Source organism: Mus pahari, chromosome 23 (assembly GCF_900095145.1).
Source record: "Mus pahari chromosome 23, PAHARI_EIJ_v1.1, whole genome shotgun sequence".
NCBI classification, from domain to species: Eukaryota; Metazoa; Chordata; class Mammalia; order Rodentia; family Muridae; genus Mus; species Mus pahari.
The window spans coordinates 4,666,187-4,685,223 of NC_034612.1; the positions used below are offsets into that span (position 1 = coordinate 4,666,187).

Sequence of the window (19,037 nt, forward strand, 5' to 3'; positions counted from 1 at the left end):
CGGGTGCTCTTACCTGCTGAGCCATCTCACCAGCCCCTTGATATATTTTTAATGGCGGCTGTACCATGGGAGCTGTGACCACATAGCAATAGGAGTAGACGTGGGATCTGAGAAGGCCAGAGGGACACAACCCCAGCCCTGGAGGGTCAGCTCAGGCCTCGGAAGGCTGCTGGGAAATCTGTGTTCTGTTTTCTCTGATGCGCTAGACGAGAAGGCTGAGTTTTCCTTGTTTTTAATGTTAGGACTTGAGCCCCATTGTGCACACACTGTACTGCTGAGCTACAGCTCTAGCCTTCCTATTGCTTGTCTGTCTGTCTGTCTATGGTACCGAGATAGAACCAAGTGCATGTGAGTGACCCACCACTGGGCTATGACTCTCGCCACTTAGGAATTGGTCTTATTAGGTTGTCTGACTAACCTCAAACTTGCTGCTGTGGCCCACGTTGGCCTCAACATAGAACTCCTTCTCCAGCCTGTGAGAGTTGGGGTGCAGGCCTGCGCCACTGTGCCCAGCTCCCAGGTCTGCTGCCAGGATTAGGTCCTTTAGGAGCCGGAAGGGCGCCGTCCAGTTGTGTGCGCCACCACGATTGTAATCTGCCCTCTTTGCTGAAGTCAGAGCCCTGAGTCCCTGAGCCCCGAGTCCTGCTGGGCCCTTGCGTTCTTCTCAGTCATACACCTACCTCTCTCCTCCAGTGCCCTTGGTGTCCAGAATATGCCCCAACGATGTCTGTCGCATATGGAAGAGTGGTGCCAAGCTGCGCGTGGACATCACCTTGCTGGGGTTTGAAAACATGAGCTGGATTAGAGGGAGGCGGAGCTTCATATTTAAGGGAGGAGGTAAGCGATTGTAGGAATCCTGTCTTCTTGTTACTGAGACAGGTCTCACTAGGTTGTCCTGGCTGGCCTGGACCTCGAGTCCTTGTAGACCAGGCTAGCCTCTGCCCTCCAGTGCTGAAGTCAAAGGTGTGTGCTACCATGTCTAGCTGCATGCTACATTTTAACCAGTAAAATGTATTTGTATTTTATTCTTGGTGGTTACTGTAAGTATTCAGTTCTTCATCCCTCTTATTTTGGAGATCGGCGAGTTCCCTGCTCATTCATTACTGAACCCCAGTTGTCTGTCACGTGTGAAATGCCACCTTCTGTCCTGTGTCGCTCTGCATTTCCTTTGTGATTGGACATGGTTCTGTAGCGAAGGGAGATGCAGCAATGCCCACCAGTGTGCCAAATAGATAATTTATATTAACGCTGTAGCAGAGCTCTGTAAAGGTCATAGGTGAAATGCATTGCTAATGAAGAAGGAATATTGGTTTTAAAAATTTCCATTTTGGGGAGGATGCTCCAGGGTCTCTAGTGAGTCGTAGAGAGCTGGCCAGAGGAGCTCTGTGCAAGCAGAGTCAGTCAGTAATCGGTAACCTCAGAGGGGAGGCTCAGTGAGGTGGGGTGGGGTGGGAAGGGGAGGGGAGGCCTCCGCGCAGCACGCTGGCACTGCCTCACACCCATCCTCTCCCTAACAGACAACTGGGCGGAGCTGATGGAGGTCAACCACGATGACCGCGTGGTCACCACCGAACACTTCGATCTTTCCCAAGAGATGGAGCGCCTCACCTTGGACCTCATGAAGCCAAAGAGCAGGGAGGTGGAGAGGCGGCTCACAAGCCCGGTCATCAACACCAGCCTAGATACTAAGAACGTGGCCTTCGAGAGGTACGGACCGGAGACCAGGCCACCGTCCTGTCTGGGGGCCGCTTTCATAAACGACAAGGTTGCCATAATGGGAAGTTATGGCTGGGTTGGGACTTCTCTAATACGGCGTAATGCTAGTGGGTTTTAAGAGTGATCTCCAGGGCTAATCAAATAGGCATCATAATTGATGTGCTGTGCACATCACCTCTTTGTCACCGTGTCTAAGTCTCGTCCCTGCATGCTTCTGTGGGTCCCTTCTTCTGGGCTCCCTGGATCTTTTTATGTTCTGGTAGTTTCAGATGCACAACACCCCTTCATCCCAGAATGTGGAACTCTTGAGTGTCCTGAAGCTAGAGTTGACCAGAATTGTTGACGCTAGGCAGTCAGATTTATACTTCCCATAATGCATTGCCGCCCCAACCCCGCCTGTGAGGTAACAGTGCAAAAGAAGCACCTGAAGGCCGCTCAGTTCTTTCCAGGTCCCTGGAGGCGCTGGGAGCTCTCCAGAGAGCTCTCTATCCCAGTGAGACCATAGCCGTCCACTGGCACAGCCATCCTGTGCAGTGTGCTGGGCAGGTCAGGGGCACCCTGAGCAGGAAGGAAGTAGAACCTGCCCCCTCCCCCTCTACTGTGTTACCGTGGAGCTCAGTGAACCGAGGGTGTCTGCAGTGTCTCTAGAGTTGGCCTAGGATGTCACGTCTGCTGCCTGTGCATCAGTGTAGCCTGAGCTCCTCCGGTCCTTGTCCCTGGATCCTGGCCTTCTTCTCTCCATGAGTGTGCTAACTGATTGATCTCTTTAACCTTGTTTTTACCAATAAAATTGGTGAAGAAAACCCAGAGACATCTCTGCAGTCAAATCTAAAACATAATGGCCCTTTTCTTTTTGTTCATGAAAGCCACAAAGGCAGGTGTCTGACAGGGACTAGGACATGCAGCTGTGTCACAAGCAGGAACTGGATTCTGAAGGAAGTCGTCTTGCCAGCCTCCTGGCTGGGGACACTGAGGCTTAGGGGCCAGCTATGGGGGGACCTATGCAGGCTCTTGGCCTAAGGTTTCAGCGTGACCCTCACAGGCAGGGCGGGCCCTCAGAGGCTCTAGATAAGAGGAGGCGCTGGGTCACTCATCGGGCGTTGTTAGAGCCATTGTTTGCTGTGAAGTGGAGCCTATCCAGGGTGTGTGGCAACTCCTGGCCTTGGTCCACCGAGTGCAGATGGGAAACAAGAGTGTGGTCTGTGTACCAAGGACGAGGGTACATTGTGTATTCGTGGGGGTCACAGGGTTTTCAGACCGCCAGCTCGAACTAGCTTTCCTGATGCTGACAGTGGGCGGAGGCGACCAAGGCGAGGGTGCTGAAAGACAGCTGGGTTTTTTTTTGTTTTGTTTTAATGACGTTCATATGTGATCAGTGAACATAGGAATAACTAGAGATTGGAGCCGCTCCTCAGTGCGAGGTTTGCTGACTCAAAGACGTTTGAACGACTAGTTCCAGTGGAGGCTCTCTCTGTGGTTCTTTGCCACATTCCAATGGTTACTGTCGTCCTTTTCCCGTGCTTATATGAGGAATCCGATGCTTCCAAGGCACCACCCTCCCTGATGAGTTTCGGGGGACGGTATGTAACTGGCCGAACTTTGGTTTTCACTCTTTTCCTGAATGCTATGCCAAAAGAGCAACATCCCTGCCACCTCAGAGCCGCTTTAAACTTCATAATATTGAGTCACAGCACCTGCTACATGGTCTTTGGTGCGCTGGTCTCCGGTGGGACAGGCAGAAGGAAGCTGGGTGCCCTGTCAGCTTCAGATGCCTTGCGGTGCACGCGGAGCTGACAGAGGCCCCGGGAGTCATGGCTGGGTTGAGCATAGTAGAGTCTGAGCTTCCCAGCTCAGTGGCTGTCAGAGCAGGGCAGCCAAGAGCAGCAGGAGCGGAGATGGCGCTGTGTGAGGGCAATGGCGGCAGAGAGGAGCGGGGGCGTGTCCGCCTAGCACCAGGGCAGCATGGAACGGAGGAGTTAACCCTGGGTGCATCTGGGGTTTTAGTCACTGGTGACAGCAAGGGTTGTAACCGTCAGGGGTGCGGTCCCGGTGCCCTGTTGTTTGAACACTGTAAGCTAGAGTAGCCAGCCTTTGCCAGAGTCCCTTCAGGACTCTATCTCTGCCGTGTGGGGTCATCTTTACCCCACTAACACCCGTGGGTCTTCCTTTTATGATGGGTTCACACAGATCTCTGTGTGTGTGTCACCTGATTTCACTTGCCGCAATCCCACTAGAATGTCCTTTCTATGGAATTTATGTTATGGAAATATGCATTTTACAAACTGCATGCTGCTCCTGTGAGCTGGCTAGGCTGCCACTGTCCTCTGAGCTTCCTCTGTGACAAGACACAGCAAAGGGTAGACTGATGGCAGCTCCACACAGTGCCAGGCAAAGCTAGGGTGTGACCTTCTAGACAAAGGCAGGGCAGATGGGCTCCTCCCAGGGCAAGCTGCTCTGAAAAGCAGTCACACCCAGGCGTGGTGGGAAGCTCTTGCCTGTAACTCCAGCACTTTGGAGGCAAGAGGCTTACAGATTTGAGGCAGTCTGGCCCATATAGCAAGATCCGGTCTTTAAACAAAAACTTAAAAGAACTTAGAGGCTGTTCTGGGATCCTGAATACATTTTTCCCTAGAAGTGTGTAGCCCTGATGAACTGAGTTTCTAAGCACATAGCCCATGCTACAGGTATAGCTGTAATCCGGGCTGCCTCTAAGTCACCGTAGATTGGAATCAGTGGCAGAGTTGAAAGCCACTCTTCATGTCCTTCCTCCTTGCTATACCTGATGATGAACATGTGATTCTCTGGTCATTTTGAAAGCTTTCATGGCCTCTCAACATTGTTATGGGTTCCGAGTCCACCTGCCTTTCTGCCAGAGTCGGGGAGCTATGTGTTCACAGTTCTGAGGATTCCTGGATAGAGAAGAGGCTCCTGTACCCTTGCCTGCAGTAGGTGACCCAGATACATGCAAGCAAGACCTTGGACACAGGCCATCTTCACTCATTTCTTTAGTACAGCCGTCCGACAGATGTCATGACCTTTGCCCCCCTGTGCTGGCAGGTCCTGAACAGAAGCCAAGAGTGGACGCTATGCCTGGAGTGCAGCACACTGACTGGGGGAGGGGGAGGGGATGTCTAAGCCATCTGTCACTGGTCGCATCGTTTTGTGGACAGTGGGACCAGATTTCCAAGTGTCACTAATGTCAGGGGCCGGGGTGACCGCTGTACATGTGGAAATTTTTGTGGTGTTCACTTTTATCAGAACTAAATCCGGATTCTGGGGCTGGAGGACAGATAAAGCCGAAGTTGTCAATGGTTACGAAGCAAAGGTAAAAAGCAAGCTCTTCCACTAAGATTGCCTTTAGCTTTTCAGCGGCTATACAAATGAGGGGTCTGTTCTGATTGCTTCCCTGGGTCTGCCAGAAGGACAGTCCCTGGGGAGGAAGTTCTAATGCCCGCTGTAGGTAGTTCTACCCGCTGTTTCATCTTACTAATTCTTCAGAAAATGGGGCAGCATGCCCTGAGCAGCTTTAGCTTTATGGCTGTCCAGAAATGAGATGAGAGTCATTCCTTTGGCTCTTTTTAAAAAATAATAATAATTATTATTATTATTAAATTTAGTCGGGTTATCTCTTAAAGAAGATATCATATAGGAAATAGCTTCTGTGATCCTTTGTTATTCAAGCTTTGGGTAATTTCTCTAGCTGACTCTAAGCCTTGGCTCTAAAAAACCAAAAACAAAAAAACATATAAACCAATCACTGCAGCAGCTGTCTGTGGTGTCATTTGGTATTTTGTCAGCGGACAGGCTGTTTGCTAGCCTTAGTGTGCAGTGGGGACGGAAGGAGCCAGGTGCAGTCGCGTCTTCTGTGGGCCTCCATCACACTCAGCGAGACAAGACACATTTAGAAACAGCTGCTGTGGTGCAGAGTGCGGTTTCTGCAGCTGTCAGCACGCAGCCGACTGAGACCCCTCACACACACACACACACACACACACACACACACACACACACACACACAGCCCTGACGGACCGCACAGTGCTCCCCCTGGCAACCAGAATCTTTTTTTGTCAGTAGAAAGCGTGCAGGGTTTTTTCTGACCTCCCAGGCGGTCTAGAGAGCCGAGGTCCGGCTTAGGCAGTACTGTCAGGAGAGTACCACAGATCACAGGAGACAGACAGGAGCAGGAGGAGCCCGGTGGACACCCACCTATCTGCGGGACACCTGCCGAGCGAGCCCCTTTAGCTGGAGTGTGCAGAGTAACTGCGGAGCGCGTCCCCGGGTCGGCGGGCGGGCGGGCGGGAGCTGTCACATCTGAGGCTGTTGGCTTTTATTTTGCTGGATTTGCTTTGATTTTGCTTCAGCGTTCTTGGTCTCGCTGTGCGTGTGTTGGCTTTCGGTCCCCCGAGTCACAACTGTCTTTTGCATACATCCCTCAAGGTTTACTCGGTAAACAACGTAAGCGTGATTACCAGGATCCGCACCGAGCACTTGACGGAGGAGGAGAAGAAGCGCTACAAAGGTAAGCCCCGCCCCGTCTCCTCGCCGCCCCGCCCCGTCTCCTCGCCGCCCCGCCCCGTCTCCCCGCCGCCCCGCCCCGCCCCCCACTGATGGATGGATTGTGTGCACCAGCGGTGTTTGATAGCGCCGTTTCTTTGGGGGTAAATGTGTTGTGTTTGGACATGAGAATCCTACTTTCCTTTGTAAAAATTTCCTTATTTTGACTGTTTGTGGGGTTTTCTGTGGTTGGTTTCAGTTGTAATTAAAGCCACTCGTGAGGGCTTACTTAGGTGCCGTGGCAGTAGTTGTTGGTAGCAGCGGACAGTGACAAGATTTCCGTGGAACTCGGGCTTTGGGCTGAATCCCCTTGGATCTGTGGTCACTGTATACCGGCTCTGCCAGCTCTGTGGCCTTGGGACGCTGTCTCTGCAGTAAGGCCCTTTCCTGTGTAATAAAATGGAGTTGGTGCTGAGCCATTCTTCCGGTCACTGAGAGGAGTGAGTCGTCGCCACGTGCAAACATTTAAACAGTGCAGGCAGTTACAGTTGGCCCGCGGCTGCCTCTGCTCCGGGTGGGCAAGCGGCTGGCAGAACAGGGCAGTGGGGACCACGGAGGGAAGGGAACCAGATGCAGCTCAATCTGAAGCTTGCCAGGTGTTAAAGCTGCTCTGCTTGAATTCTTTTTTTTGTTTTGTTTTTTGTTTGTTTGTTTTTACATTTTCCTAATTGACCTGTGCTGATCACTCCATGGTGAGCGCTTGGATTCTTAGGATGATCCCTCCAGGTTAAAGCTCCTAATGAAAAAATGCTAAAGAGAACCTCGCCTTGGTGGGTGGTTTTTATCTCCCCACCGACAAATGCAATCCCTACTGTTGGTGGCTTGGATCAGGACCCGGGAATTGCAGTGAGGAGCCTGATTCTATTGCTCTCTCTCCCTCTCTAGAGGACCGGAATCCACTGGAGTCTCTGCTCGGAACTGTGGAGCATCAGTTTGGTGCTCAAGGGGTGAGTTGACTGACAGGGTACTTGGGGGAGCTAAATGAGAAGATTGCCCCTCTCCTGTTTGCAGTGGTGGCTGCTGGGTCCTAAGCAGGGTCACTTGACTTGGCAAGGCTCCCAGGTGGCTCCTGCGAGAGAACTGGATGAATGAAACTTTAAAGTTCAAGATTTTGGAAGAAGGGTAGATGGTAGAAACGGGCTTTCTCTCTCTCTCTCTCTTCGTCTCTGAGCTGGCTTTTAGGTCAGGCTGGCTTTATTCTGTAGCCTGGCTCCTTATGCCACCTCCCTCCCCACTAACCAGGCATCTGGATCAATGATATCACTAAGGGTCAGGGGATGCAGCTTCCTTTGCAGCTTTGAAGCTGGAGACAACGGGAACGCCAGGTCTTCTAAATCCCTCACTCGTGCACGTGGATGTCTTGTCTAGCAGGACAGAGATGGGGAGAGGGCAGTAGACCTGCTTCTGCCGACTCCATGTCGGCTCCGTGTAGTGCCGGACCCCTCAGGCCTGCCCCACAGAGTCACTTCTCTCTTCGTGAAGCTGTGGTAGACCTGCGCTTTCAGGTCAGGCCGTTCTGACTCTCCTAGTTCTGGCTCAGCAGGACCTCACTACGGAGTGTGCCACTGTGAACAACCCCACGGCCATCACGCCCGACGAGTACTTTGACGAAGACTTTGACCTGAAAGACAGGGACATTGGAAGGCCAAAAGAGCTGACAATTAGAACACAGAAGTAAGTGTAAGATCTGGATGTGCGCTTCTGTCTTCTGTGGTTTTCTGGTTTCTTGTTACTTTCCTTTAAAAGTAATGTCGATATCCTCTTCTCTCTCTTAAAAGATTTATTTATTATATGTAAGGACACTGTAGCTGTCTTCAGACACACCTGAAGAGGCATCAGATCCCATTATAGATGGTTGTGAGCCACCATGTGGTTGCTGGGATTTGAACTCAGGACCTCTGGAAGAGCAGTCGGTGCTCTTAACTGCTGAGCCATCTCTGCAGACCAATATTGAGGTTCTTAATCTGGCAAAACCCAACAGTTAGTGGCTCCATGCCTTTGTCATAGAGGATAGAGTTAGAGGAGCGCTTGTGTGTGTGTGTGTGTGTTTACTGCCAGTAAAATCTAGCTGATGAATTGAAATGCAGTCATGCAGCCTGCTGCACAGGTAGGCAGCAGTGCAGGCCTTTCTCCTCCTGAGTTCCTCGGGGTTCCAGTCCCTCAAGAGTCCTGAGCTCAGGGTTAGTGCGGAGGTGGTGTTCTGGAGTGTGTGTGTGTCTAGCCTTCTGAGCAGTGATCTCTCTCTCTCTCTCTCTCTCTCTCTCTCTCTCTCTCTCTCTCCTTGTCAACCCTGCAGATTTAAAGCTACGCTGTGGATGTGCGAGGAGTTCCCACTCTCCCTCGTGGAGCAGGTCATCCCCATCATCGACCTCATGGCTCGCACCAGCGCTCACTTTGCTAGATTGAGAGATTTCATCAAATTGGACTTCCCTCCTGGATTCCCTGTCAAAATAGGTATGGTTAAATGCGATCAAGGCGGGCGTTTGCAGGTTCTGCCTGTTTGTGAACCAGACCGAACCTGCTTCAGGGAACCGGAGCAGATTAAGGACAAATTAGCAGCAAGGTGTGGCAGTGCACACTTTTTAACCCCAGAGTTTAAGAGACAAGGTTGGGGGGGATTTCTGTGAGTTTGGAGCCAACTTGTTCTACCCAGGAAGTTCCCAGGGCTGTGTGTGTAGACAGACCTTGTCTTTAAAAAGAAAAAAGCAACAGTAACATTTAAAAAGAAAAATCAGCAGAGCTGGGCAGGTGTAGCACACACCATCAATCTCAAAGCTCCGAGGCAGTGGCAAGTGAAGCTCTGAGTTCTAGGCTAGCCAGGGTTATATAGGGAAACCTTGTCTCAAAAAACAAAAAACAAAAAAACTCAACAAACAAGTTAGTGTTACATGATAATCAGAACTGGGAGGCCAGCACACCACCCTCTGACTCGGCTGCTGGGTCGGGAGGCAGGGAAGTGATGTGTGTGATTCCTTTGGTTACCAGCCAGTAAGTAGTTCTGTGTACAGATGGGCTATCATGGGCTGGCGCACCTTGGTCCCAGCAGACAGAGGCAGGCAGCGCGGGCTGCCACGAGGTCGGCCTGGTCTACATTAGAAGTTCCAGACTGCTCGGAGCTACAGTTTGAGGCCCTTTCTCAGGAAACAAAGCAACCCTCCTCCCCTCCCCTCCCCTCCCCCCAAAACAAACATGGATTCTAGTTTTAGTGTCATACCTTTAATGTAAGCAAAACTTCATATTGGGTCATTTTATTTTGAACTTTTTGGATTGTTCTTTGATATTTTGTTAATACTTGGATAATTCCGTGTGTGAGTGTGTGTGAGGCGTTTGGCAGGAAGATCTTTTGATGCATGGAGTAGTGTAGACAATGCTGTTTGGGTTTTGGATGGTTGACTATTCACGACAGCTGACTCAGTTTCCCATCTGTGCACTTGGGGTGGGGGTAGCCGGCCGCTGTGGGGCCTGAAGGAAGCCGCGCTGAGAAAGCAGGCTCTGTGCTTGCTCTGCGTGGTGCTAGTGAGTGACCGCTGTTCCCAGGGAAACCCACTAATAAAAGCTTCTGTTGGTCAGAAATCCCCTTATTCCACGTCTTAAATGCGCGGATCACATTCGGAAATGTCAACGGCTGCAGCACCGCTGACGAGAGCCAGGGTGTGGAGGGGACCCCGGCCGAGGCAGGTAAGACGAACCGGAAGCCGGGACTTTAAAATCATGTTTTGGAGGCTAAACGTTCTGAAATGAGGCAGATCTGTATTTCAGAAGAGGAGAGTTTAGATTAAGTGGGAAGCAACTTGGAACGGCGGAGGAGGGAGGGTGTGCCCGGCCGTGGTCTCAGAAGGCCCGTGGGCTCCATAGCGGAAAAGAATCTTTCTCCTTTGCAGTCCACTTTCCTTTCCTTCTTGACAATCACAGCTTAGTTTTCCACCAAGAGAAATCAAAGACCAGAATCTGTGTTGTGAAGTTTAGTGTCACGGTTATTACCCCTTTAGAGTCTCCAGAGCAAACCGATGAGGCCTTTCATCATGGCCTCTTGTCTCACCTTTTTGATGGCACTTAGTTGTCGCCCTGTGGGCGGAGCCATGTGCGCCAGGGGTGGGGCCTGAAGCCTCCCTGCTGGCAAGCTCTGCTCTGTTCTGTTCTGCTTGGCCACACCCTCAGCCCTGCCCTGCCCCGCCCCAACTCTTCCCGCCCCACCCCTCCACACCCTCAGCCCTTGGGTTCCTTTGTTCCTGATTTCTTTCTTTCTTTCTTTCTTTCTTTCTTTCTTTTTTTTTTTTTTCTTTCTTTTTAATTTGAGATGTTTTTAGGCTGAGGCAGGGGGACCGGAGGGCCTTTGCATAAGTAATACAGTAAGACACTGTAGTTAGATAGACGCAGGAGAATTATAAGTTTGAGCCAGCCTGGGGTATATTTTGAATATTAGGCCAGCCTGGGCTATGTTTTGAATTTTAGACCAGCCTGAGTTACACAGACACTGCCTCAAAAACAAAAACAAGAAAAACCCACACAAAATCAGAACAACAACAACAACAACAACAAACCCTCTAAGGAACAACTTGTCTGAATGGATTGTAGTGAATGGAGACCCTGGACCTTTGCATTTCAGTGTCCGAGGCCACGAACTTCGAGGTTGATCAGTCTGTCTTTGAAGTCCCTGAATCCTATCACGTTCAAGACAACGGCAGAAACGTGCACCTGCAAGATGAGGACTATGAGATCATGCAGTTTGCCATCCAGCAGAGCTTGCTGGAGTCCAGCAGGAGCCAGGTGGGGTGTCAGCCAGGGCAGGTGGGGCTGGTGCCTCCCCCACACCCACCCCACCCTATCGCAGAAATGTTCGCAGCGTTTTTTTGTGTCGGTCATTTCACAAAGCTTACTACGTAAGAGACCCAGCTACGTAGCCCCTGTTGGCATCGTTTATACGGTGTCTTCAGACTGACTTCCTGTCAAGTTTACCAGTGTAGCTGTTGTGTCCTCATCATTCCCCCACCCCACCCCCAGTCTTGTTGCTCTGACATTTACGTCCGTAAAGCAGTCTTTACACAGGAGTGCTGTGGATTCTGATGTCCAACGCAGCCATCATGTGCCTCATGTGGGCTTAGTCAGTGGGATGAGAGAATAGAAGCCCAGGCTTGAGGCTTCCCGTGTAAAGAAATCTCCTTAAACTCCCCCTGCTTATTGAGCCAAGTCAGAGCTAGGTAAAGGCCGTCAGGGGGCCGATGCCTCCTTCCTCCAGACCCCGACTGCTTGAAACAGCCTGGGTATTAGAGACACCCTTCTGATGCTGGTATGTGGCCTCTGCTGTCCTAGCTTGGGCAGAGGGTAGCATCAGCATAAGGACAGAGAAGGAAACCTGGAGTGTAAAGATTAGTCTTTTCCTCCAAGGCAGGGTCATATGGTCTGGAATGGCCGTGTGTACTGGGTTTTTATTGTCCATCTGTTGGTCATTGGTTTCTGCTTTCTTCCCATGGACTGTCCAGCAGGAATTGCAGAGCATGCTGGGGATTCATGGGTGAAATCACTCCCGCTCTGCTGGAACCTCTGAGCTGTGCCACGGCTTTCCGGGGCTTGAGTAATTGGAGCCCCACCCCCTTTCTTACTTGCCCACTGCCATCACAGACCCGTTCCAGATACATCCTTTTTTTTTTTTCTACTTCATTAATTAAAACAAACCATGTATAGGTGTTTTTCCCCTGCATGTCTGTCTGCACCTGGAGCCTGAGGAAGACAGAGTCAGTGTCGGCTCCTCTGAGCCAGAGTCAGAGATGGGTGTGAGCCGCCATGTGGATGCTGGGAACCAAACCTGGGTTCTGGAAGAGCAGCCAGCGCTCTAACCACTGAGCCATCTTTCTATCCCTCACTTGGGGGTTTGGGGAGGTGGTATTTATTTTTTGGCAGCTAGGCTGCCTGCTCCCGGGAAGCTCCTTGGAGAAGATCCAGCCCCTCACAAAGCCCTCAGTGCTTCCTCTCAGTACAAACCAGCTTCCCCTTGCGCTTGGTAACTCTTAAGTTTGAGGGCAACAGCCAGAGTCTAGGACAGCACATAGCAGTGCTATCTTCTCGGTTTGTCTTCAAAGCACGTCCTGTCTTGGTGGCTTGACCGTTGCGCCAGGCTGATGGTTCTTACGAGAGTGGAACTAGGTAAAGGCTGAGGAGGCGGTGAATCCAGGGTAACAGCTGATGCCCTGTGCCATGTTAGAAAAGCCTGTAGCCTGTCAGTCTCTGTCGTGGGCAAGCCGTAAACGCTGTCGGCGGCCGTAAACGCCATGAGTCTTGTTCTCACTCCATTCACTTCCTGGTCGTTTTGGCAACTCTTCCTTCGACGGCGGGATGAGTTTATACCCATCCTTTTTTTGTTTTTGCCAGGACCTTTCAGGACCAGCTTCCAATGGAGGGGTCAGCCACGCACACAGCTACGAAGCCCAGTACGAGAGGTAACAGATGGGGCTTCTCATGATTCAGATCTTGTCACACCGAGGTTGTCACGGACGCTTGATACAGGGGCATCTGCTCGGCTTGTACTCAGCAGGAGGTTTTAAGAGTCAGTTCTCCTGGCATCTATCATTACGGTCCCTGGTTAAACCAGCTCTGAACTGAGCAGGGGGCACTGAGTGCTAGCTGGAGCTCAAGTTAGGGGTGCTCACAGCAAAGCAGTGGGTAAATGTTTCCTGATTGGCGTGGTCTTCTGTGACCGTGTGACCGCAGGTCTGTCTGGGCGAGGACAAAAAGAGAGATGGAAATGGCTGGAAATCCCCTTCAGTCGTTCCTCCCTTTTCCTGTATGGTAGGCATCTGTGAGCATTGCACCTTCAGCTTTGCTTTCAAAGAGACCAAGTTCCTTCCACTCATAGCCTTGTACTGGGTGATGCTGGGTCACAGAGGCCCAGCAGCTCTACCTCAGGAGGCAAGATGGCACCGTGCATCCCGAGTGCTTGGCACAGTGCACCCTTAGTAACCAGTAAGAAAGAAATGGAGCTGCTGCCCCTGCCCCCAGGACAGGAATGACGTGCTCCCACTTTCTACCCTAGGGCCATCCAGGAGAGTCTCCTGACCAACCTGGAGGGCAGGTGCCCAGGTGGCCTCAGCGAGTCAAGCCGATTCGATAGCGACCTGCAGCTGGCCATGGAGCTGTCTGCCAAAGAGCTGGCAGAGCAGGAGCTAAGGCTCCAGGAGGAAGAGGCGGAGCTCCAGCAGGTCTTACAGCTGTCTCTCACTGAGAAATAGACACTGCCGTCCAGGGCTGCAGAGCGGAGGCTCTGGGCTGCACATGCCAGTGAGGCAGACCCGGGGGGACAGAGGGCCTGCGCTTCCTGCACACAGCAGCCGCCCTTTCCTTAAGTAGAGGTGCAGGACCAGGGACTCCCCGGAGCGGGGAGGCGGGCGTCGGCAGAGCCCCGTCTCCACGCCGAGGGGATGAGAGCATCCTTACCTTCCATTCGCTGTCCTGCCTGGCAGGTCACATTTTTTTTTCTACCAGCTTTAGACAGAAATGCCCAGCCTGCAGGCTAGTAGATGCATCTTAGTCAGAAGTGACAAGCTACTGCGGAGTCACGGTGCTTTTCCACAGGAGAACAGCAGCCTTTGTAGAGTGGGTAAGAGCTGGAGACGTTCCTTCCTGATCACCAAAGAAACGGGTTATGCTGACCTCTTTATGTCCCTTCCCGTAGGGCTCCTGCAGCGTTGCCATTGTGCCGTCCCATCTCCACCTCGTTCCATGCCTTTTACCCCCAGCCAAGAGGATATGTACAGGAACTATTTTAGATTATGGCTATTTGCATCAAATTCAGATATACAAATGACCACGGATGTTGCCTTAGCCTTAAAAAATTACTAACAGTTTTAAGCCACCTCACTCCACACCCCGAGGACCTGATTTGAAGCTGTAAAGGCTCCCTTTGGGAGCAGCATCCTCCCAGCAATCCTCCGGGCTAAACCAAAGGCAGCTAATCCTGTCCTTGGAGGAGCAGCTAGGAGGCCCCTGTGGCTGGGTTCTCGGAGCGGGCAAGCAGGCCACACCACTGGAAGAGCCCAGCCAGTGTGTTTTCCGCCTGCTCCCACGCGGGATTTCCAGCCTGGGGAGAGCCAGCTGCATGGCCTGGCATCATAGAGAGGGCAGGGCAGACTTGAAACCAGAAAGGGAGCTCACTCATAGCAGAGGCTCTTCATCCAAAAGGGAAAAATGACGACTCCACACTGCTTCTTAGAGTTCAAATCAACATCTTTCTGGAAAGATATATTTTTTAACAGAATCTTTTTATTATTTTTAAAAGATATAAAACCCGACTCCTCCCATCAGTAGCAATACAAGGTTATGCATTTTAACCAGACTTTCTCAGGCCTCTTTTGGATACCTTTAGTAGTTAACTATTTTTGTCTAACCCTCCTGTAAATACCTACTGCATAACAGCCCAACCCCTGGGGAACACAACCGAGGTTGGGCACCTTGCCCCTCTCACCTGGCGCAGGCATTCACCCCACCCCCACCCCCGACAAGGCTGTACTGATCACACGGCCAAACCTTTCCCTCTGTTCTGTGTCTGTTCCCTGTTATGCTTCTTTGGGGATAGGAAGAGAAGCCACCATTCCCAGGAATGTCTGTCTGATACAGTGTTGCCAGTAAAATGTTCTGAGACACAAAGAATTGTGAGTTTCAGTTCTTATAGCCATCTGCTCCCCCCCCCCCTTGTCACGGTCTGATCCAAATCCCTTCCCTGCACACAAGGCCAGCATGGGCACATTGGTTCTGTACCCAGGCTGGTGGTCCACTCATTTGACACCTGCCAGGAGCACACTTCTGGGAGTGGCTGCAGCTGCGCTGCATGCGATCACTGAGGGGGACCCTAGGGAACACCCACGTCTGCTCCCCGTGGCTCTGTTCTCCTGAAGTCTGTGATTGTGTCCCCGGAAGCCACTTAAAGCGGGACGCAGCCTCTTGCAGCCTTTCCCATGTTCTCTTAAAACCACAAATGAATCCGCTTCCATAAAGGGAGCTCACAGCGTTGACAGCCCAAGTGTCGCAGAGCGGCACACCCCTCCCCGCCTTCCACGGCTCACGCTGGACGGAAATAAACGAAGAGTGTTGGGCTACCTGGATCCTCTTCGTGTGCCTCCTGAAGTAAGGTGCCTTTGAGAAGAGAAAGGGGCCAAGGCACCACAGACTTGATCCCTGAAGCTAGAGTGCTGGGGGCTGCATTTAACACGTGCAGGTGAAAATCACGGCCTTAAAAGGAAGCCGGTAGGAGCTTGGTAACAAATGATGTCAGGGTTCCAGAAGTAGGCGTTGGTGTTCTGGGAGCCAGGAAGAGCAAGAGGCTCGCAAAGGCGTAGGGGTACAGTGGATGAGTTACTTAACGGGGCACCAAGGCTCCAGTGCACCCCTAGCTAGCTGAAACTGAGAAGTTCTACCCAGACATACTGCTGGCCCTGAGTCCAGGCTCCTGCGTGTCCCAGCCTTGGCATGAGATGTAGCATGAAGGAAAAGCTGGCTTTGAACGGTGACCGGGTGACAGGACCGTGCAGGCAGCCTCACCTCCTGACTGCGACGACATGGAAAGATGGACCGGACTACAGAAACTTTAGGTGACCATGGGACAGTGCTGGAGACCAAAGTGTGCTACCCAGACCTCAGTCTAGAAATAGGTGTGGGTTTGGGATTCCAGTGCAGCTGGAAAATGACTGGTGCCCCCAGTCTCCAGACCTCAAACAGCGCCCGGAGACAGGTGTCACAACAGCACCCGTGTGTAGAGTAGACTGGTCACATGTTCCACTGGCTACACGTGTGGGGGATGGTTTGGCTAAGGGACCTTGGCCAGGGACTCTTCAGAGACTCACCCACTTCTGCCTTAGGGGCTCTAGGATTAATGGTGTGCACCACCAGGCCTGGCAATTTATTTTTTTAAATACTTTTAATCGTGTGTGTCCGAGGAAGGAGGGTGTACGTATGAGCGCTGGCGCCCTCAAGCCAGGGCCTCCCGGAGCTGTACTCTTAGGTGATCATGCGCTGCCTGATGTAGGCGCTGGGACAATAAGCCCAGGTCCTCTGGAAGATACATGCTCTGAATTACCGAGCCATCTTTCCAGCGCCACGATTTCTTTTTTTTTAAAGATTTATTTATTTATTATATGTAAGTACACTGTAGCTGTCTTCAGACACTCCAGAAGAGGGCATCAGATCTCACTACGGATGGTTGTGAACCACCATGTGGTTGCTGGAATTTGAACTCAGGACCTTCGAAAGAGCAGTCAGTGCTCTTAACCACTGAGCCATCTCTCCAGCCCCACGATTTCTATTTGTCACCATGTATTCCCGGTCTAATTCTTTGCCCCGCGACTCAAGAGCCTGGAAAGCTATAGCCAAGAGGCCCTGGGGCTCACAGCCACATCTACGGCAGCCGGCTGGTCTGTCAATGAACAAGTAGGATTCTAGGCTTTGCAAAGCTTTGGTGTTTCCTTTTAAAACCTTTAAAAAAAGAAAAAAATAAATAAATAACGGCAACAAGGATTAGAGTAGCAAAGCAGAACAGGCTGGTGGCAAGGCGGGCTGGGCGTGTCCTGTGGGGAGGACAGCCCGTGGCCACGCCCACATTTCAATATTTTACACCACCGACTTCAGAGCGCCAGTGTTCTTGCTGGATAAGGAGATGAGCCCTGGAGAGGTTAAGTTCTTACAGTCAGCCAGGGGACAAAAAAAACACAGACCTGTTCTGTCCCAGCTGACTGGCTCAGCTCTACTACTTAATGTACTACTTTAAACTCCACTCCACTCCTCAGGGCTTCCTTAAACAAATCAGGCCAGATAGTCATTCTTTCATTCATTCACTCATTCATTCACTCACTCACACACACATTCACACCTGCATTAAAGATTTTTTACAAGGATTTTATGTACATGAGTGTCTGCCTTTGTGGACAGTGTGGTGCCCGCCAGATGTCAGGAGTGGGTATCAGATCCTCTGAAACTGGAGCCATTGGTAGTTGTGAGCCACCATGTGAGTACTGGGAACCAAACTTGGGTTCTCTACAGAAGCAAAAAGTGTTCTAACGACGGAGACCTCTCCACCCCGACCCCTGCATTTCAAACACTTGGGAATGTACTGAGGCACAGAACAGCAGACGGGATCTCTCTTCAATTTAACTGACATTTAATGGCTCAGGGTTACAAGGTTCCAGACGTGACCCCATAGATGGGTGGTATTCACATTAGTGCAGGCTGTTAAGTTAAAACACAAAAAGAATACACAGTAAAGCATAACAACAACTTTATACCAAAATTGAAATAAATACTAATAACTTCTGTAACAACAGAAAGTACCATCAGGGGAAATCCAGTTCAGGAGCAGCGCTTTAAAAGCTGACAGACAGTCCTGTAAACACAGCAGCTTGCACGGGGGACACATGGTTGAACTCTCTACACCTAGGGAGAAAGGGAATCTAAGTCTCAGGTTGCCACCCGTCACCATGAGGACATCTTTATGTCTGAGCCACCCAGAACCTTCCAGGCCAAGGCGGGAGGTGGTGGGGGTGGGGGTGGCGTGTGACATGATCACAGACATGGGATGCAACACTGACTGGCTCAGTGCCCACGCAGGAAGGAATGATGGCTAAGTTCCCCAGCTTTGCAGGCAGGGTATTCGAGGGCAACTCAGTGGAGTGAGATGTGGTGTGTGTTTTTATATTTACTTATTCCTGTGCGGAGGTCAGGGAACAACCCACGGGGGGGGGGGGGGGAGTGTCTCTCCCTCCAGGTTCCACCCAGGAATCAAAATCGGCCTTGGTGACAAGTGCCTGTACCCGCTGAATCATCCTGCTGGTCCCCGCGTGTGGGTGACACACTGTGACAGACAGGCAGAAAGCAGGGGAGGTCTGTATGCCAAGTCCTCCTCTTCTATCCCAAGCCTTAGCGACTAGTCCTCGGGGTGGCTCTTCTGGACACTTCGAAATGGACATGTCTTTACAAGCACCCTTGGAGCCTCAGGCTTTACTTTTAACCAGCACAGCCAAGCAAAAAGAAAGAGACACGGCCGAATCAGTAGCCAAGAGCTGAAAACAATCCCCGCTGGGTGCTTTCCTAACCCTGTAGCATTTACCGCCTGCCCAGAAGTTCTGATTCCACCGTCTCCAGTGGCCCGCGTGCAACATGATTTCTGTCTCGGAGACTTGGAGCGGGGCTTCCCCGTGTGGCCGTCACCGCCGACGGATGGGCTTGTAGACGCAGAATGCCATGAGGAGGACAGTCACCAGCAGGATGCTGAAGATGGTTCCCATCAGCACTGCAAAGGGAGAACAGGTGACCGATCTGCGAAGAGACAGCCCTCTTCCAACTGAGGGGACTTCCTACACGGGGGAGCCAGGAAGTAGCCAAGAACAGGCACTCACTCATCACCCCACAGATAGTAAACATGAGCCTCCTTCAGACAGCCCTCAGACAGCCTGTGCTGGTGCTCAGGGAAAAACTACAAAGTGCTGGGAGAGTGGGCGGGGAGAGAGAGGGTGGGGAGAGCATGGCCAGGGAGGAGGCTCCTTCTGAGAGACAACTCAGGAGGCCAGGGCAGTCCCAGGGCTCAGCAAAGCAAGGGCTTTGAGGCCAGAACAAGCACAGCACAGGAAGCCAGCAGATGAGCTCCGTGGAAAGCCAACATATGCAGGGCCTTTCAGACAACACAGGGACAGGGACTGGACGCTCGCTGGGTGATTTTTTTTTTTTTTGGATTTTCCAAGACAGGGTTTCTCTGTGTAGCCCTGGCTGTCCTGGAACTCACTCTGTAGAC

General features: G+C 51.6%; 1 protein-coding gene and 1 long non-coding RNA gene across 3 annotated transcripts in view; one reads left to right on the forward strand and one right to left on the reverse strand.

Annotated features, from left to right (window-relative positions):
- Positions 1 to 14,908, forward strand: part of Ankrd13a (ankyrin repeat domain 13A) — a 30,310-nt gene extending 15,402 nt beyond the window's left edge. Inside the window, exons 5-15 of one of the 2 annotated variants that reach the window (XM_021222658.1) lie at positions 694 to 837; positions 1,518 to 1,707; positions 4,975 to 5,041; positions 6,155 to 6,236; positions 7,157 to 7,218; positions 7,815 to 7,945; positions 8,568 to 8,725; positions 9,842 to 9,949; positions 10,878 to 11,038; positions 12,638 to 12,705; positions 13,299 to 14,908. In XM_021222658.1, the coding sequence (XP_021078317.1) occupies positions 694 to 837; positions 1,518 to 1,707; positions 4,975 to 5,041; positions 6,155 to 6,236; positions 7,157 to 7,218; positions 7,815 to 7,945; positions 8,568 to 8,725; positions 9,842 to 9,949; positions 10,878 to 11,038; positions 12,638 to 12,705; positions 13,299 to 13,494 (1,367 nt within the window). In that variant the 3' untranslated portion in view covers positions 13,495 to 14,908. Of the gene's footprint in view, positions 1 to 693; positions 838 to 1,517; positions 1,708 to 4,974; positions 5,042 to 6,154; positions 6,237 to 7,156; positions 7,219 to 7,811; positions 7,946 to 8,567; positions 8,726 to 9,841; positions 9,950 to 10,877; positions 11,039 to 12,637; positions 12,706 to 13,298 lie in introns of both variants that reach the window. The other variant, XM_029533709.1, reaches the window with a different exon arrangement.
- Positions 14,909 to 17,390: 2,482 nt separating this feature from the next.
- On the reverse strand, positions 17,391 to 18,458 carry LOC115063085. Its single transcript, XR_003842972.1, has 2 exons — positions 18,357 to 18,458; positions 17,391 to 17,683 (listed from the first exon to the last, which is right to left on the reverse strand). It is a non-coding gene; the product is annotated as an uncharacterized LOC115063085 (long non-coding RNA).
- Between the last annotated feature and the right edge of the window lie 579 nt (positions 18,459 to 19,037).